The sequence below is a fragment of the Cavia porcellus genome, unplaced genomic scaffold (assembly GCF_034190915.1).
Source record: "Cavia porcellus strain 051 isolate PalLab524CR breed Dunkin Hartley unplaced genomic scaffold, mCavPor4.1 scaffold_24, whole genome shotgun sequence".
NCBI lineage: Eukaryota > Metazoa > Chordata > Mammalia > Rodentia > Caviidae > Cavia > Cavia porcellus.
Genome location: NW_026947507.1, coordinates 50,444,125 through 50,467,264, shown reverse-complemented (window position 1 = coordinate 50,467,264; position 23,140 = coordinate 50,444,125). Strand labels below are relative to the sequence as shown.

The 23,140-nt window shown below is 43.3% G+C and overlaps 1 protein-coding gene across 2 annotated transcripts in view; it reads right to left on the bottom strand.

Annotated features, from left to right (window-relative positions):
* The window catches only part of Rnf217 (ring finger protein 217), a 100,414-nt gene that overhangs the window by 11,504 nt on the left and 65,770 nt on the right, over positions 1 to 23,140 (bottom strand). For both annotated transcript variants that reach the window (XM_063235041.1, XM_063235040.1), the window contains 2 exons: positions 17,719 to 17,883; positions 48 to 249 (listed from right to left, as the gene is read on the bottom strand). In XM_063235041.1, the coding sequence (XP_063091111.1) occupies positions 48 to 249; positions 17,719 to 17,883 (367 nt within the window). The remainder of the gene's footprint in view (positions 1 to 47; positions 250 to 17,718; positions 17,884 to 23,140) is intronic.

The following is a 23,140-nucleotide window of genomic DNA, read 5'->3' as shown; positions in this document are numbered from 1 at the left end:
TTCATTCGCTCTGAGGGAGGATTCCCACAAGCAGGTCAGACACGCACCACAGACGGACCCTCGCACTAATCTCCGTAGATGAGGTCTCTCTGGGAGGTAGCGATATTTGCATCCAAATATGCTGAGGTTTGATGTGTGGTCTCCGAAGAACCGGAGCTGGCGGTATCTCTCCCCACACCGATAACAGAAATTAGTGTTACACTGCGAGCAGGTCATGTGGTCACACCCTTCAGTCTTCTGGATGTGGATCTGGAGTGGAGAGAGGCAAACACAAGGAAAGGTTATCTCAGTCATTGGACAGTGAAACATGGCCCGTTTTATGGAACCACCATTCACAGACTCCACCAACACGGAAGTCTAGGGTTGCCCTACCAAGGCTGTGGGTTTGCCTCTTCATCACGACCTCCAGGACTCAATTTTAACTTGACACTCTTGGGTGTGGAAAACACAGTAATGGTTAACGCATTCGTGGTATCAGCGCGTGTGGACCAGCATATGAACCATGCCAGGGAAGATTCGCTGGTCTTTCCTGACACACAGCCTAACTCTGTGATTTGGACAGTGCAGAATACTGTGCAACTGTATTTTCTTTAAGTTTACAATCAGCAAGCATGGGGTGACTCAGGGGTAAGGTGAGTTGGGTGAGTCGTAAAAGACAGGATCATGTGAAACTCTGGTGAATGTCAGGTGGCAGAGATCTTCCCACCAAAGGACACACGATAGTAGACAGCCACGCATCTGCAATCTCACTTCATTTCTAACTGCAGGATGACTTGTCAATGTATTGTTAATGGGACCCCTTCTACAATGCTTCCCTTGCAACCTTGCACCCTTCTCTGTCACAGCCCAGCTGTACACAACTGCAGCTCCCCCCATGATATAATGAGGACTGTGCTCCTGGACAGCCTTTCCTAAACCCAAGGACACTGTCTCGAGCCCCCGGGTCACAGAATAAGCCCATTACTGCTCCTTGAAATATAACCATGTGACCAGAGTCCTTTGGGATGCAGTGTATAAACTGGAGTCATCTTGTACTCAAATATGTGCTCACTCAAATATGTGTCAGAGGAATAATAAATGCATTATTATTTGACAAGGTCTCATCAAAAGAAAAATACTTTGGTGCCAGGTGCAGTGGTGGACACCTGTAATGCCAGCACTCAGGGGGCTGAGGCACGAGAATCATTATGAATTCAAGGTCAACATGGGCTACAAAGTGAGCTCAAGGCCAGCCTGAACTGTATAGTGAGACCCTGTCTCAAAAAAAAAAGAGAGAGAAAGAGAAAGAGAAAGAGAGAGAGAGAGAGAGACAGAGAGACAGAGAGACAGAGAGACAGAGAGACAGAGAGAGAGAGAGACACTTTGGTTACACTGGCCAGTTCCGGGCTTTCTGTCTGGTTACAGAACAGGTGCTTTCCACAAGTGGTCCACCTCTGCATCTGTTCACATCTGTTTCCAATGAGTGCACTTGAATACCCACTCCATTATAATAAAAAAGGCATACCATGGGGCATATACGTCCTAGATGTGTCTGTATGTGTGCATATATATTTACATATATGGGTCTTTCACTCAGCAATTGTATCTCATCCTGTGAGCGTATATGTGTGATGCTGTCTGGTAACACGGAGTATTTTAGTGCCACCGTGAATGGAATGACTGACAGGAGAGGCCTCCAGAGTTTGTCCAACTCCTGCTCATGAAGCCTGGGCCAGGGTTTACAGATTTTCCTGACTCATTTGCAGTGATTCTCTTCTTTGCCTAACACACAGTGGGAATTCTATAAACTCTGGTGGAAAGCTAGTTACAAATGTATTTTTAAAAAAGCTGGTCAGTGATTTCAGAGGTGAGACAAAATCACTCAGGAAAAAAGGGAGATCTTGTGAAGAGGGAAATGAAAAGGTTGAGAGTTGAAGAAAATGATTCACTTTGAAATATATACCTATTATACATGTTTAGGGAACACAGATTTGTGAAACTGTTAACTCCAGATCATATGCAGCATTGCAGTATTGTGATTAAACTGCATTAACATTTTTAGAAAATCTTCCCCCTTGTTTTTCTTTTTGTTGGTACCGGGAATTGAACTCATGACCTTGGGCTTACCAGGCAGGCACTTATGCTGCTAAGCGATAGCCCCAGCCCCCTGCATTAGCATTTTTTAAAAATGTTACTAATCCATGTATGCAGCGCGTAATGATTATATTCACTGCAGAGTCGGTACATGTACACGGCACATCTGGTTTTTTTTTTTTTTTTTTTACAACCCCTCATGCTCTAGCTTAAAGAAATGTGCACTTGAACAAGAATTGTGAGACTAGAAAATAACAGCAGACAGTACCCACAGCAGAGGGACACGTTTCCTCTGAAAAACGCACGTACACAGGCATCCATTTGTCTATCATCGTCTACCTACCAGGGGATTATGACAATTTTAAAGACGTAACAATAAATAGAGGGAAGCATATTATGGGCAAGCACTTCCTATAATAGAGAAATGAAGGAACCAAGAGAGAAAGGCCTGGGAAGTGGCTGGCAAGACCTCGGGAAGTTAGAATTGTGGCAGGAACTGTGTTTAAAGGTGGGAGTGGCTCTGGAGGCTGAGTGGCTCCTCACAGGTAAGCTCAGTTTGCAAGGAGGTGAAGCGTGGGGTCTTTGGATTCAGGGAGGCCTGTGTCTTGGGTCTGGCTACATTAGTTGCCTAAAACCAAGTTACTTCCCATCTCCCTAGCAACAAATTCAATGATGCTCTTTTCCATGCAGTGTGAGATACAGCAGCTTTGAGCCTGGTATGTACTGAGTCAGATCAATATGAAGAAGTCAGTTCCAATCTTCCCTTCTCCCTTCCCCACTTACAAGTGTAAGAAAAGAATCCCCTGTGTAATGGAGCTGCAAGCCCCTTCCTGGCCGGGTAGTCCTCTTTCTCCCATTCTTGGGGCTGGTGCTGGACCAGGCAGCACCTCCCAGATAGGCCTGAGTCAGCTTGTGGCCAAAGGTATCTGGGCCTATGCTCCAGGCTGGCTAACAAATCACGATGTGGGCTGTTATGACTGTGTCTAGTTGTCCCCCTAAAGCCTCATGTTCTCATAGATGGGCTTTCCAGAGCCGGCTGGATCTTGGATGTGTGATATTTAGGTCAAGACTGTGGTACCAAACTAGTCTGCTGATTAGAACTAGCATAGTGCTAGGTGTGGATAATGTGACAGCCCACCCTGTGTGTGGGTGGTACCGCCCAAAAGGCTCGTAGCCTTTGGGTAAGAAGGGCAAGGAGGAGATTTGGATCTGCCTCCGCCGCTGCTGCCACTGCCTGCTGCCCCCACACCATGGATGTTTCTCCTGCGTGATGCCCTCTGCTGGGCTGCTCCAACTGGGAGCCAGCTGACTATGGGCTGAAATCTCTACTGTGGGCTGAAATAAACTCTCCCCTTAAGTTGTGTGTCTCACGTATTTTGTCTCAGCAAAGAAGAGTGCTTAAGACACAGGCAACAAAAGCCAAATTTCCATTGCTCACTGCTGGCTACCTTTTCCTCTTATATGGCTATTGATTCTTTTTTTTACATGATAGTCTAGTTGCAGGGAACTCAGGTTTTGCGGGGTGTGTAGATCATTAAATGTAGGGGCTTTCTTGAAAGAAAAGAATATAAATTACAAATAAAAATGAGACACCAGGCCTAAGAAGGGGCGCATGCAGGTGAGGGCCTCTAAGGTGCACCCCTTCACCTGCCTGGTGAACTCTTCGGCAGCCCCTACTTTGTCCCTTTTGTGCTGCTTGTCACCAATGACCCAGCACAACTGCAGAGTGGATGGCGCTGAGGAGAAACAGCGGCCAGGCTCGTCCAACCCTGGAGCCAGGTCAGCCCTCTGCAAGTCAGGTGGCTGCTAGGAGAGAGTGTGTTTTAGGTAAGGCTGAGCAGCAAACACTGCAAGCTCCGAAGCTGAGTGCACACTAGGTTTGATCTTGGGAGGCAAGAGACCCTGCCAATACAGAAGCAGCGTCAGTGATCTAGGAAGGGAAGAGCACTGACGTCTGTGTAGAGCCCTCCGCACGCCTGATACTTCATGCTGCACAGCACTCTGCACCAGGACACTGGCATTTTTAAATTCTTCAAACAATTTTTAATATAAAACATATAGATATGAATACAGAAATTATAAGAAAGCACTCTTCTATCAAAATTTTTCGTAATAAAACTAGAGAATAACAACATTCATACACTTGCCTCAGTGACAGAACAGCCCAAATGCAACTGTACATGTGGAGAAGAAAAGAGCAAAATGCAGACAAGAACCCGGCATTGCCCTCAGACCTGGAACCCGGGAAGCAGGCTGCGTGGGAATCCTAGAGAGTGGAGGACGAAATCTCAACTCTGTCTGCTCATTCTGCTGAGTGCTAAGAGCCTCCCACCATGAAGGCAAAGGTGGGGCTGAGCTCAAGCCTCTTTGGGAACCCCAGCCTGGTGTCTAGGGCAGTCAGCTCCACGGTGCCTGAGCCCTTCTGCCCACTTCTGTCACCCTGGCCTGATCCACCTTCTCCCCTCCTGCTACTGAAACTTTTCCCAACAGCAAGATGGCTCCCCAAAGTTCTTCAGTACGTGGCTGACACTGTAGCACACATATGTCAAAACTTCACATACAACTGTAACTGTCATTTTATGTCAGGCTGTAATGCTGCTTCATTCCATCCTAAAATCTTCATGTGGTCCATTTATTATTGCATTTAACTACCAACAGCTCCCATTTCTGTCTCCCTCTAGGAGTCTTCCCTAATTAATATAAAACTCAGCACCCGGCAAGCAGCTCAAGTCCTGTGGATCAGTTCCTGCAGAGGAAATGGAAAATTGTAAGTTTCGAAAATGCGCCCTAGTAATACTGAATACTTCAGGGTGATATGGTTCTATAAATCAATTTGAATATTTTATGTTCATAAAGGCATGGGAATTGTGTCACAATTTACCAACTTGGGGTGTGCATGGTTCCGTTAGCACGCCTGTTAATATCTTGTGATTGCATGCAAGTGTTTTACTGTTTGATACAGAGAGATGAGCTGGTAATGCAAGCCCATGTGCATGGAAGATGTGACATTTTGCTTAGCAAGTTCCAATTCAGAATTCTTGACAGTTAGGGGAGCATAAGATTCAGATGCTAAATGAATCCAAGACAATGCCATCTGTTTATTTTTGTAAATATGGAAAGCCCTAAAACACAGGTTAAAATTATATTTACATAAAGTCCAGCCCCTACCCCATGAAGCTTTTTATTTTCTCTTGTTGCTTAAAATCATTCACCAGTTCAGCTCTGCTAAAAAAATTGCTCTCCCAAGTAGCTATACTTAGCATTAAAATTTATTTTCCCTTAAGCAATGGGGACAAGCAGGGGAGACTGCTCAGCAGCACAGCAGCTGCCTAGCATGTGCAAGGTCCTGAGTTCAATTCCTGGTGCCAATAAAAACAGAGCGATGAGGACAGACTAGGTATTCCTAACCCATGAAATTAAATGGATGACTCATAAATCACAAGAGTTATTTACTTAGTTACAATTTACAGTGCTTTCCTTCCGTTTGTAATAAGGAAGGTTGGCTATTTGAAGAATCAGGTATTCATGTGCCAAATGGTGCTCACACTTTTCTGCACTTAAAAGCCTGAGGTGCAACATGAATATAGCAGACAGGTACCACATTTCCTCAACAGGAGGCTGAGGTTAAGCTCCCATTGTAATGGACACAAATGACACAAAGGAGCACCTCTGTGCCCACAGAGTTCTCCACAGGATGGGTCAAGACCTGGTATGAGGTATTATTATATATAAACAAAAGACAAATAAAACAGGTGCATCTTTCCTCAAGTGCTTCACACTGAGTTTAATCCCATGCTCATGCTGTACACTAAATCAGAAACAGAACATGGTCTTCTAATTCACACAGGATCCACTTAATCAAAAGAATTAACAATACATGAACCGCTAAATATTCAGCCTATTTTAGAATTACATCAATACACCTCTGTCCATCAGTGTTTCTCTATTTTCACCAGGAAATAAAGTCATTCTTTACAGTTTAAATAGGAAATAAGAAATAAATGAATTGCTACATACTATTATCATAAATCAATACTGTACTATAGGCATGACACCAAACCCTTAAAGTATTTTTATGTATATATTTCCATCAGTGGCTTCTGACATTTGAGAGAATTAATCAGAAGAAACCCTTATAAGGAATTTTAAGAAAATCCACAAATTAAGCTCAGTTCTTTACTCAGCTTACTGCGCCAACTCTTTGTACTTCAGGAAAATTTTTAAAAATACATAGATAAAGCCTTTAAAGATATGGTAAAATATGATAACCTAGCATTCTTGTCCAATTACAAAATAAAATGTGAGAGCAAAGCTAAACCTGTGTAGAAATGTTGAGTTCACTGTTCCCTTCCTAGGCAACATCACCATGCAGCATTTCATCTGAGCAGTGTAAAATTCAGGAAGGGACACTGTTACTGCATATGAAAGACAAAACACAACAAAGGTCTAAGGAGCCCCTCAACAAAGGCCAGAAAACCAGAGGGGAATTGGTTCTGCTTAAAATAGGAAGTCAGTCTCCAGAGCATTTCTACGAGTAACTGCGGACTACAGACCAACTAGAGGAGGAGCTATTTGTTTCACAGCATGATAAAAACATGGGTATTTCTATACTCACTACGGAAAAAAGAAAAATCAGGACCATTTGCAGGAAAAACAGGGTATAAGGCATACAACTTCCATAACAGCACATGGTGCGACTGAAGACTCAACAAGGAGCTAGACGTTATTTTTTGTCGTGGAAGTTGTGATCTCACAGAAAAAGAAATGTAACCCTAATTTCACAAAATGTCCTTTATTATGTAAATGACTACTGGGGTCTGACCTAGATCCCCAATCTCCCAAAGGAGTATACTGTGAAAGCTTAAGTAAATGAGACAAGTGGTATGATTTTAGGGTTCCAGGAGGATCAAAACCCTCTGCAGAGTTCTTGACTCTGCAGCTATCAGGAGGGCTAAGACAGGGAGCTTCTCTGGGAAGCCCATATTTATTAGGTCCAAACAAAGAGTGAAGATATTGCACAAAGCATGGGAAATGAGTAGGACTTCAAAGATTTCTCTAGGTAGTAAATTATGCCATTAGGGAGAACTGTCTTATCTCCATGATGACATTTATGGTGGGAATAAGGCAGCAGGAGTGAGATCCCTGTAGCTGTAGTCTCTACAGCTTAATTGGTGTTAGAGCCAGGAGCCCTCAGCTGTGGCCTTATCTTGCCCTTTGAAATATCTCTGGACTCACAGGCCACTACAGGCCTCAGCCAGGACCAGTGATTCATAGAGGTTCACTTACTAAAATCAGCTCCCATCGCTAGGCAAGGGGCCGAGGCCTAGGACAGACTCACAGGTAAACATAGAAAGCCAATGAGCTAAATTTAAATCTTGCTCAGAGCCGCTTTGTAATGGTCTCCAACAAATGACCAACTGCTTTTTAAATATTAGCTGCCTTTAAGATAAAAAACCCAAAGCATTAAGAATATTAGATTAGCATGCAAATGTTAAATTAGACCATAAACCCACAACCTATAGGACATAGAGTTAAAGAGAGTGCAGGAGGCCTAATGTGCCCATATACTATTTAAAATTGTTAGATGATCAAAGAAAGTGACAAGCACAAAAAGTTGGAAGAAAGAAAGGGGGTAAACAGGTGAAATGAATCCTCAACCACTGCATCAGGAGTCACGGAGAGCATCCAGGGTGGAGTGAGAAGCTGACTGTTCACAGATGGTTACTGGAAAGACAAACGCAAGGAAACCAGAAGCAGCAGCGCCACTGAGGACCGCCACCTGGGCAAGATGAAGATGGTGATCAGAGTCATCTGGCATCTCTCACAATGAGGCAGGAGACCAACACTCAGCTTTGTCTCCAGTGCTTTCTTTTACTATTAGGGCCAATTTCATGCATGTTTCAAGTCAACTCTTATGATCAGAGTCTGGTGGTACAAAGTCCTGCTAGGAAGAGAGGGACACAGGCAGGGCTGCACTACAGCTAAGTCCCTGGTTTGCTTCCTTCTCTTCTTCTTCCCGTGTCCCCGGCTACTCGAGAATCTTCAAGGCCAGCACTCCCTGCCTTTGCACTCATCCTCACAGCTTGCCTCTGGGTTGTTTACCTCCATCTTAGTAAATATTTCCTCCTGTCCCACAGGGTCCTTGGTGGACGACCACCCTCACCCTTCCACTGTCACCAAACTCCTTAGGAGAATACAAACTCATTGTTCTCATGGCTCAATGCTTCCTGGGTGACTGCAGTCCCACAGGAGACAGCCAGGTGTCTTCCATTCCCTCAAAAACTACCTGCTTGTGCATGAAACCTTACATGGCTCTTGCCCTTCATGTGTGTATAGTCAAAGGGCCCCACAGCACCAGGGGAGGAAGGAGGAGAAGGAGGAGGGAGGAAAGGTCCCCAGCAGAGATGCCTCCTTGGCACCAGTGTCAGAAGAGGCTCCGGGGACAGTGATAGCTGAGCTGCAATACCAGGACGAGCAGCCACTCAGCCATCAAGGGCGGCAGGAGAAGGAGGGCACTGAGCTGCAGCACCCCAGAACCCCATCTGTGGAGTCAAACGCACTGCCAACAGCCCCGAATTCGCGTTTCTCACTCTGTCTTTTCTCTTTTACTGTTTCAATGCTTTATCCGCCCATGGGAGCAGCACAGGACATCGCCACTGCTGGCCTGGCACTGGGCCAGGGGCAAAGCTTTGCCAAATTCTTATTTCTCCGCCCCATCCCTTGATCCAGTTCCCTTTGAGAAAGATATTTCTCTACTTCCTGTTATCTCTTAATTTGCTCTTTATTCATAACTTAGGTTTCTGATATGAGAAACCATATTTAAGCTTGAGAGCCTGGTTTATTTCACTTAACCATCACTGTGTATTTCAACACTGCAAGGTTTGTCTTCCCTTGTTTAAATCCTCTATCGGCCATGTACAAAATCTGGAAGGCCCAAGTCACACCCATGTTTTCATTATTTTATTAAAGGGCCTTGCACATGTCCTGACTCAAAGCATCCGCCCAAAACTTATTAAAATAAATGAAAATTATCCACAATGCCATAATTGCCAAATCCAATGAGCATGTTTTTTATTTGTATCATGTTGCATCTCTCAGCCTCATTAGTCAGTCAACAGGATCTCTGGTGTACCCACCCTGCTGACACCCTCCCCCAATTCCCCTCAGGTTCCCTGTCCCTTAACCCCTACTCAAGTCCCAGCACGTGGTACATGCCCTCTGGTTGGGGAATCTGCTGCCTCTCCCAGTGTCAATGCTGGATCTCCACTGCGCCCTGGCTCCTGGGCTTCACAACCGATCCATAGCCAAGTCAGCAAAGTCAAAGTCACCATGGTTCTATGGCCTTTTACCCCAAAAGCAAAGTAACTTCAGCTCCGTCTCCCGTTCGCCTTGGTGTGTGGGCTCGCATTCATCCAAGTAAACTTCCCACACCCATCACCATGGAGGCTGGGCTGTTGAACTCCATAATGTCTCTCTAATCCTTTTCTCCACCCTTCTGACCACCACCCTAGCTTTCACCATCATGGTTTTTTCCTAGATTAGTTACAACTTCCTCCTCGAAATCGACAGCAATCAGTGTAAAATGTAAAGTCAGCCTGGCATGGTGGTTCACGCCTATAATCCCAGCACTCAGGAGGCTGAGGTGGGAGGATCATAGCAAGTTCCAGACCGAGCTCAAGGCCAGCCTGAACTGCATAGCGAGACCCTGTCTCAAAAAGACCAAAAAAAAAAAAAAAAAAAAGTAAAGTCGACACCACATCTCCTGCTCAGGATTTCTCAAAAGCCCGGGAGTGGAGGGGAAAACCTGTGTCTTAAGGTTATGTGCAAAGGTCAAGGTGTGGTCTGCAACTCCACCTCTCCTTCACCCCTTCCGGGAACCTCAAGCTCAGGGAACCACAAACATTTCCTGGCTGTGAACCTCTGCTCCTTAGTTCAAGACTCCCTCTCCTAGACATCCCTCCTGCCAGAAACCTTACAGCAGTCCTCAGCGACATCATTCAAGCTACCCAACAGATGCTCTTTCACCAGGAACCTCTTAACACGACTGCAAAACATAAAGAGGCATGCTAAAAACTGCAGTGGATTCATTCAAGCTCTGTTTATAGTGCTAAATGTTCAGCAACTGCTCTTCTAAAGTAACTCAGAACAAAGTCAATCGAAATCTCTGCTCTGATGTCTGTAAAATACATCCATTCGCTTAGAGATGGCTCAATGGGTACAGACTTTACCTTGTCTCCTCATCACCTCCTGAGGTGGGTTGCAATGGTCTGATAGATAAGGTGCCCAAGGAGAACCTTGTGGAGAAACCGAGTATTAGCCAAGGCTGCAGGAAGCCAGGCTGCTGGGCATGTGGGCATCAGGGGAACAACAGGGTAGAGACCCCAGGAGGGCCCATGCTTTGTCTGACACACAGCTGGGGGTGCAAGTAGCTGCAGCAGCTTGAAGAAAGCAGGTGTGGCCTGAGGACACCCAGAGTGCAGGCAGGCCCTGGCTGTAACAGGTTGGCAGGGTTGTTGTTAGGATTGGCTTGGTTCTGTTCAAGCTGGGAGCCACAGAGCTCTGAGCGGGCGGGGCTATGATCAACCCTGCTCTGGCTGCTGGATTCCCACACTGTGAGGGAAGGCAAACCACTGGGATCTTTGGAAATGTCCTGCAGAGAGAAAGACAGTGATGTCTTGCACTGGATGCCTGGGAGGGGTAGCTGAGACACGTCAGAATCTGAATTCAACCCAGCGGTGTGTCTGTGAAACCTAACTAAGGACAAGAGGTGGGGCAGGAAACCAGGGGTGTCCGCAGTGCACAGAGTTCCTGGCCCAAGAGTGGGAAGGTGGGAGTGGCTATGACTGAGAGGGGGGCCACCAGAAGACCTGCTCTGCGGAGGAGAGCTTTCACCATGCTGGAGAAGTCCATCAGTGCTGAGTGCAGGTGCTGGGCAGGGATCTGGCCCCGCCGTGTCCTGTCTCACAGGTCCCTAAGCCTTCATGATCCACCGGCTGAGAGCTGTTCCAGGCAATGGTGGCCCTGCCCTGAGGATGACTGGGGAGGAAGTGCGCCCTGGCACCCGCGGGGCACACTCTGCTCTGAGCTGCTCTCCAGCCTCTTCTCAGTGCGCAGCTGAATTTTCCACTGGAAGACACAGAGACTTTTACCAACTTCTTGAAGATTAATGAACTTTTCAGATCCTTTGGCACACTGGCTCCAATATTATCCACATAGAAAATGGGCCTCTAGCTTTAGACCTGAGCATGTCCCTGACTCCACAGCTCACAGTGGGACCTAATCCTTCTGAGGGACCCTTATCCTGTGCGAGGGACCCTCAATCGGGTGCTGGTCTGGTTTCATTTCGTCAGCGACCAGGGACGTGTGGCTGTCGCGAAGGTGGAGAGGCCAGCATTGCGGGTGACAGGTGATACCCAGGATTCCCGCACAGCAGGGTACTGGCTCTTCCTGCACTTCCACGTGCTTTGGATGCTGGCATAGTGAAAATCTGTTTAAAATATTTAAATTGAGACCCTAACCCCACTTTCTACACACACACACACACACACACACACACACACACACACACACACAGATGTCTGCATGGTTTTCCATGCAATGACTCACTAAGTGACATGACTCCAGTGTAACTGAGGAAGGGTTGACTGCAGTTAGAAGCCAACTCCATTGTACACAGAAGGGCAAAATACGGTGCATGGCTTTAATGAACACAGAATTTTCTTACACTATACCTACACACGGACATACATACCAGTATGCATTTAGATACATACATAGTATATATAAACATGCATCTTCATTTTAAAATCTTAAATATAAAAGATGGATATTATTTTAAATATAAAGGATGGATATTCATAATATTTGAAGTACACTTCAAGGCTTCTTAAATGCAAACATGTACAAATCTGCTTCATTATTCCTTTTGATGTCATAGTACCTAATTATTCACATGCTGAGTATTTATTATTACATTAAAATAGTTTGCACTTATTTCTATTTCATCATAAGCAGAACTGATTTATTTTTTGAAAATAAAATGTAGCATGTATTTACATTATATATTTGATTCCATGATAGTAAATAAGTATTGATTTTTTTTTGCCACAAAAATAGTAGGGTGTTGTATGCACGATTTATAAACCCTAGAAAGATTCCGGCGTCACTCCATCAGGCTCTTTTTCCAACTGAGGCTTCTACTTCATCACACCAAGAAATCAGAGGCAGCGACCAACACTCCTCCAGATCTCCTGATCTCACGCAGGGTAGAAACATGAGAGAGGGGAAGGGAAGGCATTTTCATTTCCTGAACGGGCACTGTTTGGAAGCAGCCATCACATGCGCTTCTGTGGCAGTAAATTAAGTAGTAAAGGACAGAGCAACAACTGTGAGATACAACAGGAACAGCCCCGACACCTCACTCCGCTAGCCATGGGCTACCTAGCTGTGCTGCAGCTCAGAGGGCACAGACACAGCATCTGTGTTAACCCCACATGAAGAGAGAGCCATGAGCAGACTCACGGAATCAGGACATTCTTGCCTGATGTTTACACGTGACAGGATTTAAGAGGACAAAACATCTGTAGGGAGCTACCACAAGAACTGCAAATTCACAGTACATTATCAGTGAACAGGACTTACTTCTTTTACCTACGTTTTGTTACCTGAACTCCCCGAAACTGGTTATACAGCTTGGAATGTTAGTAATTACCCCTTCCTTACAACTTTCTTTTGTGAATTAACCGAGATAACAATTTACACACTACTGAGATTGTCATTCATATTCTTCCTGTGTAACGCCTTAAACTTTTACCCAAAGGTAATGACCAAGATCGGGGTGGCACATGGGAAATCAGCCTCTTGGAGTGACGCCTCAGGAACCACCTTAGTACAAGTCCCCATATAACACACACTGTGCAAACACCACTGAGAAACAGCACTGGACTTAGGCATCTTCTTTTAATAAAATAAAGATGGCATTACTGAGCTAATTAATTTTGAGCCATTAATTCAAAAACCACACACATCTAAACCAATCAAAGAAGACGTGTTAATTACCAGTGATTTGTCTTTATCAGTACCTTGTGAGATGTCTGAAATAGAAATGTAAGTTTATTTATACAAGAGCAAGTCAGGGCGGTCATTCTATCCCAGTACATAAATGTTTATGTAAATATTTCTATAATCAGACATTTAAAGAAGATAATTTGTAGGGCAGTGTCTGGTGAATTCCATTTTAACTTCTAAAATTTAACAAAAAGTAAACTTCTTGGGGAAGTATTAACCCCAACTTTGCTTAGTTAGCTCAGTTTGCTGAGCAATACTTAATCTTTACGCAAAGAAGAAAATAAAAAACCCAAAAAACAACAAAACACAAACAAAACAAAAGCTCAAAGCCCAAACCAGCCAAGTCCCTGAGGCTGTTGGAGCAAACTAAGTTGTTTTTCTGTAAACTATGCAGGCTCCAAAAAGATGTCATATTACAGTCCTCCTGCTTCCTGGTCAGTCTATGGATTTTTAATCAGGAACTATTTCAAATATTTAAAAAAGTGTAGATAACAATGTAACAGCCACACAGACTCACCACCCACATCATTAATGATAACACACTGCAATGTTTCAAAGAGACAGTGCCTCATGTGTTTAGTGAATGTTTCTCATTTTAACTTTTGCTTGGTTTACATTTGCCTTGATGCATCAGATGGAAGGACCTGAAATGTCCACCTGTATTTCAACAATTTGTATGTTAGAAAGTACTGTATACTCAGGAGGTCTGAGATCTGGCCTTTAGAAAAATGGGTTTTTCCAGTGTGAGACTACAGAGAGGAAAAACATGGTTAAGGCTAGACTTAAAAATCTATCCATTAGAAGACATGTAACACTACTGTTCTTGGGTAATGGTAGAGCTTTAAAGGAACAACTAGATTAGCTCATTTATCATTCTTATAAGGTTATTACCTGCATTCCTGAAATATTCTTAACTTTACCTTTACTGATGTTTATTAGAATATTAGATAACAATAGGGATTTCTAATTTTAGAATCCAAAATTATTAACACCTTTAGAAGTATCTGGCAGGATATTACCCGAGACACATTTGTTAATAAATTAAATGAGTATTTTATTTAAAAGTTTCTTTAAAAAGCATTAAACAAAATGATATAGGCAGTCATTTTCTGAAAAAAGGAAATAACGAAATATTACTTTGTTTCTTGCATTGACTGGTGGTATACTACTATATCACTCAAAGAACCACACAGAGTGTTCATTATTTGACTAGTTTTTAAAAAAGAATTTCAAATTAAAACACAAAATTTTAAAAAGCACGATTTGTATTTAAAATAGTAAGGCTGATAAATTATATAGTATGTGTTATTTAATTATAATTTTTTTAAAAAGCATTACTGGATTCTCAACATTGTTTTAAAAAATAAACAGGCACTAAAAACTAATAGTTTCACTAACAGTTGCAGGCTAACGTTTATGTGTACAAAACTGCCTACAATGGTATTTTCTTATTGGTTTTATGTTGTATACTTTCATACCTATTCTTTTTAAGTGTGGGGTTTACTTTTCACTTTAACCTAGCAAGTTTTTCTTAACTCAGATTCCAGTATCTCACCTAATCACTGTCTCAAAAAGAATTTTTCCATGAAGCTGAACAGATTCTGTATTTCCAACAAAATTTTAATTCTCTACTTGCTTTAAATTTAATTTTACTTAAGAAGAATTTATTTATCACAAACTAGATTTAGTTTGTGATAACTAAATTCAAACAAGATATTTTAAAATTAGTGTGTGTTTTCTGTAGGGTGAAGAATTTTATATAAAGTAGAAAATTTATTTTTAAGATTAAAATGGTGTCTCATAACTCATAGAAGAAAACTGCATTAAAAGGCAATGACATACAAACAAAAGTAGTTAAGTTCATCTTAATAGGTTGTCCTTAAATTTTCTTAAAAGTATTTTATAAGTAAGTAATTTCCAGAACTGTTTTTATTTATCCTAATATAAAAAATCACACTTATGAATTAAGTATCTTGATAGTAAATGAGAAGAAAAACTTAATACACATACTTTTTACCTGTCAAAATTATAAACAATAATTTTGACATCTTAGCGTAAGTTAAATTTTGTCTATTACCATGCCACATATCAAATTGGTCATTCAGCTTGAGAATAAAAGTAAAAATTTATCATGGAAAAAGTAATATTTATAAGTAAAAAGAGAAAAGAGTTTATTTTACTTAGAATTCAAATAAAAACAAGGAATTAATAGGCTATCAAACTTTGCTTGAGTTTGTAAATTCTGCAAAGAAACAAGCGCTTGAAACTTACTAGTGCAAATGTAGAATTTACTTAAAAACTTACAGTCAAGATTAGAGGGCTTAGAAAAGAAGTTACATAATTATAATTTAATATTTGCTTACAGAGAAATTATAAACCAACTTTTAGGGGCAGTGTTATTTATTAAACACCATGGCGTTAGGTGGTTTCCTTTGAAAAAATGTTAGTTTAGTATCTGATAACTAATATATTCCAAAAATTGTGAGTAGATTAAAAGTATAAAATATTTAGAAATCAGTTAAAAGAAAGGAAGAAAGACCTTTCTACTCAAACTTGTAGATGGTAATGACTTTTGAAACTTAAGAAGCAAAATATAAAAGGTAAGTAAATATATTTTTAAAATATGCGTTAACGATGTTTGTGTCCAAAAGGAAATATTTTGGCCAGATAAAAAAATTTTTTTTCATTGCAAGCCAACTAAATTAAAACCCAAACCAAACCAAACTAAACACCAAATAAACTCATCAACTGGGTAGGAAGAAATAGATAGGAGATAGGGAAGATACATGGAGAAAATAAGTCAGAAAGAGAGTTTGATAATAAAAAAAAAGTATCCCAACCTAAGCCACATGAATGGCCAAAGGAAGTTATCAGAAAATTTGACAAAGTCGTATTACAAACTCAAAGCACACACACACTCATACTCAGCCTATAAGCAAGTAAAGAAAGGACAAATTTAAAAATTATTAAAATACTTAAATTGTAATCCTTAAAATGCTTAAAATCTATTTTAATGGTAACAAGAAAAGCTCACACAGCTTCTCAGACTTTTATTGGGTGGAACTAAAAATTATTTTACTTCCACCAGGAAGCACTATTGATATGTAGCCACAGCTCAGAACACCAATATCCTCTCATGCAGTGATTGTATCTGCAGAAGTACAGGTTTCAGAAGTGCACAATATGTTTAAAAAGATACATTCAAGACAAACATCATCAACACACTGTAACATACAGATCCAAACCCAAACCAAACCAGAACTGGTATCCAACAGTGGAAGGGTATTTAAGCAAGTATCACACACTTAACTGAAAGGAGCATTTAAAATCTATTTTAGTAACATGAGAATTAACTGGACTTTTAAATGAAAAACCTAATGGCATCAAATGGTTAGCATAACACAATTAAAACCTTTAAAAATAATTTAAGTAGGGCAAAGACCACGGAGAGGCACTAATAAGTCAACAGTGTAGTAGAGCGGCAGGTGTGGGGGAGTGTTTTTTTTTCTTAAATATCTGTTACACATTTATGATCTTCATAAATAAAATGAGCAAATCATAATCAAAACCACCATTACAATTATGCATTAACTTAAGAGATATTGTACCCATTGCAGGTGCAAAAAGCAGTATATGTCCTAAAGTATATATCCAAAAGAAAAGAAAAACTGTGACAGAACCCTGGGGAAAGGAAGGAAAGAAAAGGGGGAAATATATATATACACACCCCAAGGTAGTTAGGACAGTCACACAGCTGGGATCTCTCAGTTCACTGAAAAGAAAAGCTTGTGCTAATATTGTCTGGACAACGTGCCTGTATCTTGTACTCTGAACAACTACCGTGAATGTAACAATATGCAATGTATTAATCGTTGTTACTCTCCTACTAGCCTGTTTGGAAACTCCACTTTGTTATTTTTAATTTTTTCTCTTAAAAAAAAAACTAAGTACAACTGATAATCAAAATTGAAAGACTATATATGAAGATTTAGGGTAGTACTTTTGTTCATATGAAGGAATTCTGTGTGAAACCTTTATTTAATAAAACTCATCTTTGTTTTGTTTATACATTTTAATGCATGTATGAAAAAGGCCTTAGGGTATACAACAAATACTAATTTTTTCAGTGTATTTTCTTAATATCTGCTGCAAATATAGCAATATCTTCTGGGGAGAAATATTGTTTTAAGGTTCCCCAGAAAAAGATCATTACATAAGAAAATGCAAAGCTTTAAAAACGCTTTCTAGTCCAATTATTTTAAACACAGGATGATCAAAAATTGCCTATTTTTCTTTTACAAGATAATGTTTATAACAGGAAATGTAAAAATGACAATCTTATCAAATTTGTTCAGTATGAGACTGGATTGGCTGAAGTGACCCTGGCCGGAGGGACACACAGGCTAGAACAGGGACAAAGGCACCCCTTGGGCAGTGCCACTGGGGTGAATTCTCCCTTAACTCTCCCAGGACGCTGTGGACACAGCAAACGCCTTCCCCTGCACCTGCCCAGCGTCCCCAGGGCTCCCTCCCCACTGCCCTGTACCGCTGGTCTCCCTCCAGCTCCAGGCTGCTCACCTTGCACTTTGGACACTTCTGGGCGTTCCGCTGCCCGTGCTCGATTTCACTGGCCCAGTGACGCAGCAGTTTGTCTCCTTTTTTGTACTCTTTGCAATTGACACCTTCGTGCCAAGGAGAGTGGCACTTAAAACACCAGACGAACTGGCAGGCGGGACACTGGACCTGAGGGAGGAAGAAGAATATTCAGGGTGGCGGGGATGCTGCAGGCCTTGCCAGGTCCAGCACGCTGCTGCCCGGGGAGGAGGCTTTTCCACGGCACCAGTGGCCATATGTTTGCTCTTGTTGGCCCTCACACTTATGCAGGAAGGCAGGTGAGAGGAAGAAACCAAGGCTCAGAGTGAGCAGACCGTTAAGTACATGCAGGGAAGGAGCTGAAATACACCTGCTGGGCTCCAAGGCCCGCGTGTTATGTGCTGTGCGGAAACATTTACTCACACTCAATATCTTTCTTCATGACGACTCATAGCTTACAGTGCGGCAGCCGTGAAGCCTGGTGGGGGGTTATCAAGTTCCCGCTGGCTGGAATCACTGGGGGGATCTGCTTGGCTGTCCCACTGGGTGGCTTACACCACCGATGAAGACTGCCCACTGCCGCCCAATAGGACTGTCAGGTGTGGACCAACAGTGGTCCAGAGCTGCCCAGCAGTGAGACACAGGAGCTACAGCCCATCGTGGGCGCACTGAACTAGCCTGCGTGACTCCCAGGGTAAGGCGGATTAGCAAAACCATTCCAAGATGGGACTCACCTAATGAAGTAAGTGAATTTAAAGGAAAACTAACATCTAATTGATTACCAGCGGCTGGGATGACTTTGTTTCCTAGACTACTACACTTTGCTTACAAACTATTTTGTCACAATGACATTTTAGTGAGTGTCAGAATCAATGGGAAAATTCTTCTAGAAGAGGCAAAGCTCCAAATGGTTCCAGAATCAAGTTATTGGAATTTAAAAATCCTGACTCACTTGCTCCAGAACCCAGGACAGCTAAAAACAACATGCTTACATTTTGGAATTTTGAATTGCATTAGATTTTACAGGAACTGCACTCTCCAGAGATTCACACAGTAGCTTGCTCACCCTAAGGACCTAGTGTGTTCTCCTGACATGTATCATGCCAAGGAAAGAAGCAACCACAAAACAAATACAGAGTCAGAAGGAAAGAGCTTCCCCCTCAGGTACTATTTCCCACTAAATTCTATATACTTTTTTATATATCATCATTTTAAATCACAAAATCATTGCTTATTATATTTAGGGTATTAGACAACATCTATGCATAAATCAAGTACTCGGGAGATAAGAGCTAACAGTTTGCCAAGAGGAATTTGTTTTTTAAAACTTCAGGCCGAACAGATACTCAGTAATCTATTCAATAATGAAACACATCTATCAGTTCATCTGCCCATTCATCAAGTATTTATGGGGAGCATCCCAAGGCTACTGACCACACTGATTTCCAGCAGACACAGAGAATGAGAACAGCCTGACCTTAAGGACCTGAAGGCCACACACAGACCCCAAGAGCAAATGCAACTGTGTACTGCTCCGCAGAAGAAACTCGAACCAGTTTCTTAAGAAACATGCTTCAGCAAGGCTGGGAGGAGAGCAAGTCTCCAGAGAGCACGGGACCTGGACAGTGAGTGGAATGTTGGTGGGAGAAGCGAGGGGCCCAAGCAGGAGCTGTATCCAGCCTGAGTCAACACCGACATCTGTGGAGCAGGCAGCTGTTCCAATGCAGCCCAATGGATGCATCACTTCTGCCAGCTCAGGCCGAATCTTGTTCAAATCCCCAACAGACAGGAGCTGACAAGTTCCGAGAACCTCGACATGCCGGTAAAAACACACTGTGGTCCAGCAACTACTTAGGGAACTCGGGAAAAAGACAGCTGTCAGGCCAGGGAGCCATAGGGCACCCTTAGCATAGTAAAGGTTCTTCCAGAACCGAGGGGGCTTTTCCCACATAGGAGAGGGTGGGAAGAAGAGCGGCATGATAGAGAGGAGGAGAATTCAAACAGCTCCAGGAAGCTCTGCTTCTTTCTAACATCGGTCCTGAGTCCCCGCACTGCCAGAGCTAAGGGTCTCCACGAGGTGGGTGCGACTTGATTCTTGCTGCAGGTCTTATTCCTTGAGGTACCACACACTGGGAAGGTCCCCATGGATGATGGGGCAGTATCACACATGGCCCAGAGGTGGCCAGGCGAGCTCTGCCTACTCTCTAGTAGCAGAGCTGAAATCAAGCTAGGAAAAGGAAGAAAAGCTTTCCTAAGGGCCAGGGTCCGGGAGCAGACAAAACTACAGAGTGAGAAGGAACAAGCTGAGCTCCATCAAGAGGGGATCCGCATGAATCCCTGCAGACTGGGCACCCCGCAGTGTCGGCTCTGCACACCACACCGAATGCAGTCTGAGCAGCATAGACCTTCCACTTTGCTGCTGTTTTTACACAGAGGTGCGCTTCTGTGGAGGGGGTCAGGCCTTGGGGACGGGGTCATCTGGAAGGCACCCCTCTCTACCCTGGCAGCCACTGTTCATATCCACCTACCTGGAAACACTCTCAAGCATGGGACCCAGGCTCCTCAGCAAAGTACAGGAAAACACTTGGTGAAGTTCATTTCTTGTCTGAAGTTCTGATCAATGTAAAGGGTACTGGGAAATTCTGCCTGACCTGTGTGGCCTGAACTCCCAGTCAGTCAGTGTGATGTCGTGTGCTTCCAACGGGTCTGCTTGGAACACAACACAGCAGGGAGAGATGCACACTGGAGGGAGCGGGAGGAGCTCCCATGCCAAGAGCTCCCATGCATACCATGAGAAGGGACTCAGAAGGTCCCTTCTCATGGTATGCAAGAAGAAATGGGGCCATTCTCTGTGAGGAGTGAGTGGCTAGAGAGAGGAGAGGAGAGGAGAGGAGAGGAGAGGAGAGGAGAGGGAAGAGAAGGAGAGGGGAGGGGAGGGGAGGGGAGGGGAGGGGAGAGGAGAGGAGAGGAGAGGAGAGGAGAGGAGAGGAGAGGAGAGGAGAGGAAAGAGAAGGGGAGGGGAGGGGAGGGGAGAGGAGAGGAGAGAAGGAGAGGGGAAGAAAGGAAAGAGAGAGACACCTCGACCTGAATGTGACAGTGGATTTTCTCACATTACAGTGTTGTTCTGGAACAGGAAGGGAACCAGCGTCCAGCTAAGGATCTGCTCAGGGGGAGCCTCACAGCAAGAGAAGGGGAGGAACACAGAAGTGAGGCTCCAGGTGCAGACAGCTCCTTCAGGTCCACTGGTAAGAGGGCAAACCAGGAAATGCAGGAGCGCAAGGCTGGGAGACGAGAGATGCACCATGCCAGCTTCTCTTCCAGCTTCTCTTCCTCTTCTACCATTTTATAAGAAGCACCAGATTTGGCTACCTTAGCACCCCTCCCCGCCCCACCCTAGCTGATCAGCAGAGAGAAATGGTTCTTCATTTGGCTTCTTCTGCTAACGACCAACAGCTACAAGTGACGGAGTTAAAAAAAAAAAAAATACGAACAAAACGGCCTCGATTCTACTGCAGGTCAAAATATGGTAGCTGTAGGTCTCAATTACCATAATCGTTTACAGTGGGGTTTTTTTTTAAGGCCTGGTGCAGGCCGAAACATCAGATGACTTTCACTACTGAAAGCTCTGTGCAAAGCTGAAGTTCGTGCAAGAAACCTAAATTATCACAGCTACGTTGTGCATCAAGCAAGTAAAGAACAACAAAGCTTAGCAAAGCATCTCATTAGCAACTGAAGGGAGAAATGCACTGGAAGAAAAGTCAGTAGGCTTGCATCACAGCTGTGCACTACAAGGACTCATAAGGTAACATCTGTGACACACCCTCTGCTTAACTGGCTTCCTTAAAGCAGGCTAGACGACTTCATTTCCACCTCCCTCCAGCATCTACCCCAACAAACCATTATGAAACTACACTTGTTTTCTCTTGTCTGCAGACACGATGATACACGAATCCCAGCAGAACCCCGTGTGTGTCGAAGCTATGGTAACCTCACAGGCTGATTTTCAAACTGTAAACACTGTCAACTTAAAGCAATGTTGTCAGAAGACCAAAGGAGGATACTAATTACGCCTTCCTTTCTGCAGGCTTCAAGCATTTCCACATAAGGAAAGAAAGTCTCAAATCATTTATTCTAAAGGAAGCATAAACACACTTTAAAGCATATGGATTAGGAGGAACATATTCAATCAATGCCTTTCTGTATTTTTGTTTTTTTATTTTTTTTGGTATGGGAGATCAAACTTATGAGCTTGCATTTGCCAGACAAGTGCCTGTGCCGCTGAGCTAAATCCCCACCTGCAGAGGTTTTTTGAAAGCCTCACAGAAATTCTTGTGCCACATAAGCAAATAATATATTTGAGCAGCTTTATAAAATGTGATTTTTTTTTTACCTAGAGCTCCTAGGGAAAACGCTCACACTTTAAGAACACAGCAAGACTTTCCAGTGCATTTTATTGACTTCTTTCCTTCTACCTTGTGATATCACACATCTCTGTGTACATAATCACAGTTCTGCTTAAAACTTGTGCAAAGGACCAGGTGTGCTGCTGCACACCTGGAATCCCAGCACTCAAGAGGCTGAGGCAGGAGGACTGTGGTGAGTTTGAGGCCAGCCTGGGCTATGCATAGCACAACCCCACCTCAAAAAATCAAAACAACAAAAATCATGTGAAGAGAACTGAGATTGTTATTATTTCTTCAAGGAAACCATAAAGAGAAATCATGCCTTTAACATACTCCCTGTATTGATACACAGGATGTTCAACTCTGTCTCCAAACCAGCATGAAAAGTCATTTTTTCGTCTATACCTGGAACGTGAATGAAACCTAGAACTGCACCTCCTTCGGTACAGCCCACTTCAATCTTTCACCATCCTCTCCTACCTTCTTTTCCATGAAGAACACCTCTCTCATCTCCCAAAGCAATTTCTTTTCACTGCTATGGGGTCAGGAGGAGCTCCCCCTCTGCCACCTCCCAATACCAATGACCCCAGGTACTGGGCACCCCAGCCCTGAGCCCAGTTCCCTGGGCAGCTCTTCTTGACCCCTGAAAGACCTGCTAGCTGAGCACCACAGGCCAACTGCAAAGCGAGGTCATCTTCCCCTCCCTATACTGCCCCACCAGATGAAGCCATGTCACCTTTCCTCCACTATCCACTTTTCACCTCATTTTTTACACTTGTGCCTTACATGTTTGCAGAAGGTAATGACTCCATGTATCCCGGGGAGCTGGTACATGTGATCCTTAATTGTTTTTCTTTTTGGACTCCTACCCCTGCTCTGCCTCCCTTCCAATGCTCGGCCCCCTTCCCATTTGCAAAAGGTCGATTTTCATTTTTTATTCAATTCACTTTATCCGTCCTCTCCTTCACCTTTCTTCCCTTCTTCCATTGTTTGTTCCCCCATCC